We start from the raw sequence: 10,705 nt of genomic DNA on the forward strand, positions 1-10,705 counted from the left end.
TGTGACCCTGAGCTGCCTCTGACCCTGCACCAGGACCATGCCATCTCCAGGGTTTGGCTGCTTTGGATCTCCCGAGAGCCCAGTTTGGGTCTTTTTCCAGAAGACAGGWCCCATTCCAGTGTTTTCCTTGGCAAACCCCATTTCATCCCATCCCCTTGTGACTGCTTCAGCTCTGCAGGGACCTGTGGCTGTGAGCGGCTCAGCCCCAGGAGTGGAGCTGGAACAGGAGGGATGAGGGGCTGAGGAGCTCTCTCCAGCCTGGAGGGTTCTGGGGGTTTTGTTTTGGACTGGCTCGAGGTGGAGCATTCTCATYTGTCCACCTGCACCAGTGGTTTTAGGAACCTTTTCCCAAATCCTGTAGTGATTGTAACATAAATACCSAGGGAATTGGCTCAGTGTCACACTCTGGTGTGCTCCAGTTTGTGTAACTAATAGAAAATATAATAAACCAAGTAATAAATCCTTTGCCTTCTTGTTTGTGCTTCCTTTCAGTTTGTGTAAGGAAGATATTCCAAGTAGCCCTGTTATTGTAAATGTGAAACGTGTAGCTAAAAGAGAATTTTGCAACCCCATGGAATCTTTTTATTTCCATGCTTGAACGTATTTACGAGAAATAATTGCGATTTCACATCTGTAATATTTTTCTTTGTGTGTCTGCACATTTTTAGGGGAAAATACTGATTTTTAAAAAATTTATTTGTGCCCCAGGTCCAAGGAGCTAATAAAGGAAGCGATCCTTGACAATGACTTCATGAAGAACCTGGAATTGTCGCAGATCCAGGAGATTGTGGATTGTATGTACCCCGTGGAGTATGGCAAGGACAGCTGCATCATCAAGGAGGGAGATGTGGGTTCCCTGGTCTATGTCATGGAAGGTAGGCTTGGAAGAGATCTGATTTATTCCTATTTTTTCAACACTTAAAGACAAAAATTTTCATGAAAAAATGGTTTCTAAGAGAGGTTTTCTCAATATGGTTGCTGAAAAACCGTGTTTGTCCAATTCTTCTGGCTCCTCCCCACAACTGTCTGGTGGGCTCACAGACATTTTGGCCAGGTAACACCCAAGGGGAGAGGAGGTTTTTCACTTGTCCATCTATATCTTTATATCTGAAATTGTTCTTTTCAACAAAAACCTTTGCAAGGCAGWAAGCCATCCCTTAAACAAGCTTTCCTGCCAAATTCCTCATGCTGTATAGCTTCAAATGCTCTTCACTGCTTTCCCAAAACAACTTGGAGCTTCTGTCCTTTTAAGGGTAAGTCCTTTCTCRAGGCCCAGGTTTCATTCCTCTGGCATTTCACAGTTTTAAATTTTGCGCATTAAAATGGTTTTTCTGTCAAGGAGGGGTGTCAAAGTAAATTCTGTGTTTCCACCTCCAGCATTGCSTGGAAAGATTTGGGGTTTTCAGTCCTCTGAACACAGAGACTGCTTTGATGAGATGTAGAATCCSTTCTGTTGGTGATAAAAAACTTSTTCAGAATAATCCTTGAATSGTATTTTCTTTGCAGTGGGAATGGRGAGGATTTGCACTATGCAGTTCTGTGCTTGCTTCCCAAATTCCCCCTCTCCAGAGGTTTGCTCGTGGGGTTTTTACTGCCTGGCTGTTTCTGGGATGTTGTGTTCAGTGCTGTGCCTTCAAAAAGTCCCATAAGAACAGAACATTGAAATCAGGGTGTACTGATCTCCTGCTCAGCTTCTTCCCATTCTCTGGAGAGGATTTTTAGGGGGGATTTAGGGCAGAACCGTTTCCACCACAACTTGGGGTATTGAGCACAGATAACCCTTTGTTGCTGATAGATTTAGTTATATTTATTGAGATTTTATTATATTTATGATAATTATTTCTATTTATGGAGATTTCATTATATTTATGGTTATTATTTGTCAGATGGCCATGTGGTGATGAGCATGCAACAAATGTGCATCAAAGAGAAATTCTGTGTCTTTGGGGGATTTCAACTTTTCTGTACTCTCCTGGCAGCCCTATGTGTGTGAGGGCATGACTTGGCTCTTCCCTTGGCCCTGTAACTTGATTTCAGATGATTTTGATTGCTCCCTAAATCTGCATAATGCTYTGCAAACCCAATTAGGACGAGCTCCTAGTCTATGTTTAGACCTAATGCAATGAGGGATGCTGAAGTCATGGAAATGGGAGAGGACATTATCAGATGGGGTGGGTTGTGGGKAGGAGAGCTCATTTGGGTTCATTATTCTGTGTGTCCTCCATTATTGACACCATAAACCCAAATAAAAACTCTGCTCTTTACCAAACTCTACTGGGGAGACCCATTTGGAGATTTGCTGAGGTGTTTTCTCAAAAATCAAATAAATCCTGTCTGCCTGCCATTAATGTTCCTTTTTTTTTTCTTCACTTGGGCTCTTGCCCTTTGAGCTGCTAGTGAGAGAAACCAGAGCTTTGAGTCAGGAGCTGAAATTTCTCAGCAAGCAGAACACTGAATTTGGAGCTTCTTTGCYTTCACTAACTTCAGTCAGCTTTTTGTGTGAGTTCTGGAGTGACTTTAACCACAGTCTGTGTCTTGCTGGCCAAATTCCCACTTTTAGGGATATCAGAGCCCCCAGTTCAGCTTTCAGACGCTGCCCCACCATGTCCCAGTCCCTAAAACATTTCATTTCTGTGGCTCCACCCTGCCTGTGCTGTGATTTCAGCCCTGTCTCTCCAGCAGGAATGTTCCTCCAGGCTGGGCTGAAAGRAGGGATGTGAGTGATGCTGTGCCTTAAACTGCTTTGCAGGAAAAACAACTGTCAGAGGAGAATAAACTTATTTATTGGATATATTCCCCTTCCTGGGAGAAAGTTTGCTGCTCTGAGAGGGGTTCCACAGATTGTTTATCTTCAAATTGAAGGGTTTTTTGGAGCCAAGAAAAGTTCTTATTAATCAATCATATCCTGCCTCTAAAATGAGTCTGCCACCTCCATTCTGTTTTCTTTAAGGGGAAAAAACTTGAACATTTTCCGAGTGCTAGTTTTGCAGGTTTGCATTTGCTGACTTCATAACATTCCTGAATTTTTTGGAAGCACTTTAAAATGTGGCAGCCTGGAGAGGTGTGTTTGGGAGAGATCCATCTCTTGACAGGGTGACAGGTCAGAGTTGTGCATGGGTGCTGCCTCACACCCATGAGGATCAATGGGATACCCCACTCTGACCCCAAATGTTTCCTCTGGCTGAGCCTGTCAGCTACAGGGGCAGCAGGTTTGGGGTCTGCATTAGGRCAGGAAAATCCTGGGGAGAACTCAGATGACTCCAGGTTGGAGGCTCTTCTGTGAATACACAGATATTCTCATTTTTAGAAATTTAATAATGGGGTGTCAGGAGTCGTCCCTTTAGGGTTGGTGCCATTCCCATAAAGCATGGAAGAAATAATGCAGTGGCACAGGGGGAAGAGGAAGGGAGAATTCCTTGGATTAACTCTTGTGGCTCCTGGTTTTCCACTGGCAGTGGGTGCTGCACTTGAATTCTGAGGGAGGGAAATCCCTGGGTGCTTGAGCTTTTGCAAGCACAGAAAGGGGGAAGCAGCAGCTTTTTGAGAGCCACACTGAGAACCAGCCCACACTTCTCCCAGCCCTTGTTTTAGGAGTTTTTCCTCTCCTCTTAAATTCCCTTTTATTTTTGTCYTCAGTCTTGGGGATTTGCCTGTTATTTTTGAAAGTGGCTTTGTCTCTTGCTTCCTTCTTGGGTGGCTTCTCCAAAGGAATGAAGGATTTAATTGTGATTTCCCATGGGAACGTGACTTTTTCCCACCCCTGGTTTGCCCCAGGATCTCTGCAGGCTCTGTGCAGTCATCCCCAAATGTTGTGCTCAATCTTTGTGTCCCTTCCCTCTGACCCCTCTTCCCTGTCTTTTCGTGGATCTGATTTAACAGGTCCTCCGAGGAGCCTGCCTTTCCCATGGGGTTTGGGAAAATGTGCTGTGGCAGCAGTCTCTTCTCTGCACTTCTGTTTAATATTTTCAGCTGCTTTTGGCCTATTCATTTCTTTTTTCTTCACCCTGCTGTTGCAGAGTTGGGCAGGAGTCAGGTCAGGGCTTTTTCCTGTGCTCCTCTCTGGAATCCTACRGGCTTTATGGGTTTCCTGTCTCTTGGAGAAATTGTCCTGCCATATCCAGGGCAATGGAATGCAAATCTTCCACTCTAATCAGCTGGTTATTTTAATTTTTACGGTGCCTTAATAATTAACTSTTCCAAGAGTGTTATTTTCTCATATTAGTGCTGGGGAATTAAACATCCCTTGCACTTATTTCATGAAATGTTCATGAGATGAAATGGGATATGAAAAGATGATTGGGCTCATGACAGATGTGGTTTGATATTCTGGATAAAGCMGTTTTTTTTCAAAGCTGCAGAGCTGAATCTTAGCACTTAAAATGCAATAAATAATGGTGAAAGCATTCCTTTTCAGCAAGGAAAACCTAGCCTTTGGTTAACCTAARGCAGTATTTGGTAGGGAGGAGAAGGAAATGCAATCCAAACTGGGAGCTGACGACTTCAGGCTCCCCAAATCTGTGAAATTGCTGCCAGGCTGGCAGAGGGGAGGGGACCCGGAGGGCATTTGATGCTTTTGAGCAGAAATAAATCCCCAAACAGCTGAGTCTCGTGTCTCTGTCCTCAGCCAAGCCCTGCTGTCAGCACTAATTCCCCTTGGACTTGGATGAGAGGCTGGAAAAGTTTGAGTGTCGAGCTGACCTGAGAATTCCTTTCATTTTCCAAGTGAATGCCCGGCTTTCTTGGGGATCTGCTGTACTCACAGTGATTTACTCCTCCTGCCTTTGCTTTAATCATCACCTGAGCCTTCCTGAGTCTYTTTGCAGTGTGCTACTGACACGAAACTGGGGCAGCCTTGGCAAAAGCTGAAAGGTTTCATTGCTAGGGAGGAGATTTGGGAGTTTATCAAACAGATAAATTATTCTGGAAATGCTTCCCTACAATCTGGTTCATCCCCAGGCAGCCAGATATCCATCTTCCCCTCTCCAGGGAAAACAGAGTGTAGGTGTAGCCTCTTCCAAAGCAATCCCTACTGGATGACAAACACCATTATGGTGGATTTTTACCCCACATAAGATCATAGCTGAAGTGCCATTTATTTTTGTTCTGCTCAGCAGTTATGCCACGGCTGCTTTGTGGTGAAGGGGGCTTTATTTACTAAAGAAATCGGGTAAAGATAAAGCCTCATTCATTTTAGTGATAAGAGCAGCTGGAAAGGGAGGCACAAATGTCTTTCTTGTCCCCCCCACTGTTCCATGATCCCTTTTACTGCGACTCCCACCAGTGAAATGGGAAATAAAAGAACTTTTCAGCCTCCYTGTGAACAGGGAGGAGCCTGAATTCTGACTTTTGGCTGTGGCCCTGCAACTCCAGGCTCTGGAGTTCAGCACACACAGAAAGATTCCAGTGTCAGCAGTCCAAGCTATCATTAAAGGACAGCAAAGGGAAAGTGTTCCCTCTGGGTGGGCTCCATGGGGAGCATTTTCTGCATTTTCTTCTCCACCGAGGTTTCTTCTCCTCCTATCGGTGGGAAAACTCCAAAGAATTTGTGTGGCCAAGGCCCTGTATGGGCCAGGTCTGAGGATAAATCCAGACAAAAGGATGAAATCCTTTTGGGGGAGATGTTTGCATTGCATTCTTTGGCAAAGTTTTCTGATTTTTCTTGTGCTTTGATGTGCGGGGTCCTGATCTGCAGCCCTGGCAGATGGGTTTGGGGGAAAAAAATGAGAATTCTGCTCTCAGGAAACCAATCAAAATGTCAGATCAATGTTTGCACTGTATTTATCTAAAATAATGGAAATTACAGTCTAACCCAGCAGCTGCTGTGCCTCGCACATCCAGGCACAGATGATAATTCAGTGCAATCAGAACACGTTGGATTTAAGATGGAAAAAAACTAATAAAAATAAGATGTTTGCCATCCTTGTGCTAAATATTTTCATAACCTCTCGGTTCTGACTGCAAACAGCTATTTTGTGGAGCTACCAGGACACRAAATAACACTGGCTGAGCTTTCTCATATTCTAAATAAGAGCAGCAGCTGAGGTTGGAGATGAGGCAGATCTGGAAAAGCAATAATCCTGGCATGGATTGCAGTCCCATCCTTGCAGTGAAGCTCCACAAGGGACTCTTTATCACTGCTCAAACTCTATCAACTCTTATTTTGGACTGGGAGGTCATTTGGAGTAATTTTGTGCCTGGATTGTGGGTATTTTTTATTTTATTTTTTATTTTTACTGGTAGTGACATGTAACTTCACAGRCTCCTAAAGTAAATTGTATTTCGTGTTTCTTGTTGTCCTTTTGCTTCCACCTCTTTCCTCTCAATTTTTTGGGTAATGGAGAAGTCCAGGARGTTTTAAAATGTTTTTGTTCGTAACTGTGTAAAATCTGATTTAAATGAGTGGTTTTTTCCCCTGAGTTTTCAGCCCAAAGCTCTGTCCTTGGAAAAGGGACGCCCAGTTATAATCTGGGTTAAAGATGTGCAGTGAGGAGTAAAGAACTGGATRTGGCAAAGCCCTCCTGGTGCTACCTCCGTGCTCCAGCAGTGTCATCCCAGAGCACAGGGCATGGGGTTCTATCCATTGAAAACAGTGAATAAATCTGGAATTTACTGCAGTCATCCCTGCAAAAAAAAAAAAAACATTCCTAAGCATTATAGAGCCATTTGTGCCCCTAAATCTGTAAACCCATGGCGGGGGGTGGAATGAGATGAGCTTTAAAGTTCCCCCCAACCCAAATTTTTGGATTTATTTTGCAGGAGTAAGGTGGAAAACTAAACTGAAATTTAAGTTTTCCCATGCTGCCTGGAGGTTTGTAGGAGTCCATGGGGTAAAAACTCCACCAAGGCTGAGAAAACCCCCAGGATGGGRTTTTATTGGAGCCAGCTGGTCAATGTGGCCTGGAATGAGATCCAGCTCCAGAGGGCTCCATTTAACACTGGGTTCCTGTGCTCTAATTTGGACTGAAAGAAATCCCTGGAAGATTGGTTTTTTTTTGGTTTTTTTTGGTTTTTTTTTAAGAAAGGAATGTGTTTGTTCCTGGTTGGTGCAAGATAAGAGAAGAAGATGTCCTTGGGAATGTTCATCTGGAAAGAACAAGGGGACCTGGTGCATGATGAATGAAAAGAGAGGAAGTTTATTCTCTGCTTGCCACCAGCAGCCTCTGCTTATTATCACTTGTCAGCTCCCTCCAGGACATTGTTTTCCTTCTTGGAAAAACCAGCCCTTTTCCCCAGACCCTGCTTGGATGAACATATTTAACACTGCAGAACGTATTTAACACTGCACAGCTTACTCTGCTCATCATTGCTCCTGGGAAGATCATGTATTTCCCAGTCTTCTGCTCTGTTGACTGGAAAAAAAAAAGAAAGCATTTGGGTTTCTTTAGGAGTGGTGGTTGGGCTGGGATATCACAACAGCTTCTCGTGCTGCTTGGCCTTTTACCTTTTAATGGTAATCTCAGTTTTGTATCCTACTTGGGCAAAATAAATCCTAGATCCCAGAAGGGTTTGGGCTGGAAGGGACATCAAAGCCCATCTCATTCCCATCCATGGCAGGGACACCTCCCACTGTCCCAGGCTGCTCCCAGCCCCAATGTCCAGCCTGGCCTTGGGCACTGCCAGGGATCCAGGGGCAGCCACAGCTTCTCTGGGCACCCTGTGCCAGGGCCTGCCCACCCTCCCAGGGAACAATTCCCAATTCCCAATATCCCATCTGGCCCTGCCCTCTGGCAGTGTGACCCCATTCCCTGTGTCCTGTCCCTCCATCCCTTGTCCCAGTCTCTCTCCATCTTTCCTGCAGCTCCTTCAGGTCCCGCAAGGCCACAGTGAGGTGACCCCAGAGCTTCTTCTGTCCAGGCTGAACAATCCCAGCTCTGCCAGCCTTCCCTCCCAGCAGAGCTGCTCCATCCCTCTGACCATCCTGGAGCCTCCTCTGGGCTCTCTGCAGCAGCTCCAGGTCTCTCCTGTGCTGGGCCCCCAGGACTGGATAAATCCCCTTCCTTAGGATCACCAATGTCTAACCAGGTTAAGTGTTAAAAACTCTCRTTGGGCTTTTATTCCTCCAGAGTAACTGATGAAAAGGTTCTGATTTATAACAGKTTTTATTTTCTGAACCCTTCCAGTCAGGATTGGCACTCAGGAGGCATTTCCTGAGCTGTGCATTGTGCTGCAGCACACAGCAAAAAGAGGGGCTGCAGATTGATTTCCCTGTCTGGAGATGAGCTATGACTACACTCACAAYATTATGCAGATCAGCTGTCAGCCTGTGGGATATCTGCATCAGGAATCGCTCTGATCCCAGAATAGAAATCAGGGAGTGTTCTCTCTAATAGTACAAATTAGTGATTTTAAGAGCTCCATAAGGAGTAGGAAAAAAATCTACATTTTTGAAAGCTTATCCTAAACAAATTAATGCAGTGTCAGTGCTGTGGGTGTGATGAACAGCAGTGTCAAGGTTTCCTAGAGTCCTGTCAGACCGATTTGGGTTGTCCTGAGTTGGTTCAGGATCTTATCCCCATAATRGGGAGACTCTCCACTGGAGAAGCTGTGRATTCCCAGGCCCTGGAAGTGTYCAAGGCCACGTTGGATGTGGCCTTAAAGCCCATCCAGTTCCACRTCCTGCCATGAGCAGGGACAGCTTCCACCAGAGCAGGGCTCCATGCTGTGGAGATAGGGGAATGAAGGGGAATAGGGAATGAGAACGTGCCGGGGTGAGGGGTTTTCCCCATCATCTGGGAATCAGGAGTCACCAGCAGGCCCAAACAGGCAACAAGCTCTAAAAGCTCAAAAAAGCTTTTTCTTTTTTAGTGGTGAAAGAAAAATATAAATTTGACCTCAACTATTCCATAGGAAATGTAGAAACTTTTACATCTCAAGTATGAGTCTATTCCTGAGGGAATCTCTAATTTTATTAATTTGACGTAGCTATTTCCTTCCGTGGCATTTGTTCTGTCAGCTCTGCTGGGTGCAGGGTATTTGGGATATATCCCTGGTGGCTTGTGAGACCTTGTGCTTGCTCATCCCTGGATGCCCYTCCTGATCCCTGGAAAGATTGGAAGCATGGAAAAGGCCCCCTGTAAAATACCAGAAGGGCTATTCATTAACTCTTGGAGCACATTAATTGCTCCCATGTTTCTTTTGGAAGAAACGTCCCCYCTCTGGTTCATCCTAATGATGACCACAAAAACCTGGCCAGAACAGGTCAGGAGCAGCTGCAACCSGAACTGTTCAACATCACGGACTCAAATCAGGCTCTAATGAGACAAAAATTAGCTCTCCCCATGGCAGATGATTGCTGATGTGCTGGAATATCACTGCTGCTGCTGCTGCTGGCTCCAGGCTGCTCGGAATTCTGACATCATCCCATCACACGGGAGCTGGGAGAGCTCCTTGTGTCTYCTCGGGGCTCAGCTTCTTCAGGACATTGGAGTCAGGCAGAGAAAGGCGGGTTGTGTTTGCTAAATATCAGAGTTTTTCTAAAATAGTGTGTCACAGCTCCTGGGGTTGTATCAGATTCCCTGAGTGCTGTAACAGGGAATTGCACCTTCCCCRTTCCYRATGGTGACTGGGCACTAAGGTTTGYTGGGATGCTCCTTCACCCAGCACAGCTCCTCCTCAGGGCTCTCCAGCACAAAACCAGCGTGAAAACTCTCCTTTGCTGGGAGAAAAYAACTCCTGAATTTCTCATCTGGTGAAGAAATGAACCTTTGCTGATGGGTTTGTTAATGAAGGTGATTTCAGCGATGTGCCTCAGCTCTCTCCATGCCTGTTGGGAAGGGATGCTCAGGTAGGACATCTGGCTGGGAAAGCCTGGAGCCATCCAACAGGRAAGCTGAGTGATATTCCTCCAGTTGGGCAGGGCTAAAAGTCCTCCTGGTCACAGGGAGTCTGGAAGCTGCTGCTGCTGGTGGAGCACCAAGAACATTTCCACCCTGCAGGCCCCACACCCCCATGGCTGACTAATGGCATCATAGAAAACCAAAAAGAAACAACTGGGCCATGAGGGATCTTTCTGGGAAATGGGAAAATAAACAGTGTGCATCTCACACACTGCTGGACAGGAATGGCTCACTGTGTTCTTTTTTACAGAATTTTTACCCTTCAGCGCACGATTCAGGACTTGGGGGTTAAAACTTTGTCCTTTCCACAACCAAAGGCCRCTTCTTGAAGAGTAAGAAGTGCTTGCATCTTGTTTACGCTGGGGGAAGTTCAGCTGCAGGGACCCTGCCAAGTACAAATATTGATAAGAGAGTCATTATCAAGGCTAAGAAAATGTGAAAATCCAGATGTGGCTGCTGTCCTGGAGCCAGTCTGGGTGGAAGCACCTTGAGCCCCACCATCACTGGGCTTTTCCTGCTCTTTGGCTTATTGATCTTGRAATAAATTAAGATCTGTATTTTCTCCTCTGCAGCCTTCCTGGAGGATCTCCTGAATCTCCTGATCACAGTTTGCCACACAGTCCTTACTGTGGGGTTTGTCTTGATCTTAACATGCATCCCAAATTTCCTTTTGTGATCAGAAATTGCTTTGTAAAGGACTTTTCCCACACAATAACCCAAGTATYGCCTGTGGAAATGAAATTATTTTAGCTGACAAAATGAGGGGTGTTTTTGGTAGCATTTACCAGTCAGACCTAATTCTTGCAGGGGAAGAGTAGCCAGATTTGGCTGTTGACAAGTTTTAACACAGGTCTTGCAGAAGATTTTTT

General features: G+C 45.4%; 1 protein-coding gene across 1 annotated transcript in view; it reads left to right on the forward strand.

Moving 5' to 3' along the window:
• Positions 1-875, forward strand: part of PRKG1 (protein kinase cGMP-dependent 1) — a gene marked incomplete at its 3' end in the record, with an annotated part of 32,709 nt that extends 31,834 nt beyond the window's left edge. Inside the window, exon 2 of the mRNA XM_057385708.1 lies at positions 709-875. Within this exon, the coding sequence (XP_057241691.1) occupies positions 709-875 (167 nt within the window). The remainder of the gene's footprint in view (positions 1-708) is intronic.
• Between the last annotated feature and the right edge of the window lie 9,830 nt (positions 876-10,705).

The sequence above is a fragment of the Malurus melanocephalus genome, unplaced genomic scaffold (assembly GCF_030028575.1).
Source record: "Malurus melanocephalus ecotype Western Australia unplaced genomic scaffold, MMel_1.1 scaffold_857, whole genome shotgun sequence".
NCBI lineage: Eukaryota > Metazoa > Chordata > Aves > Passeriformes > Maluridae > Malurus > Malurus melanocephalus.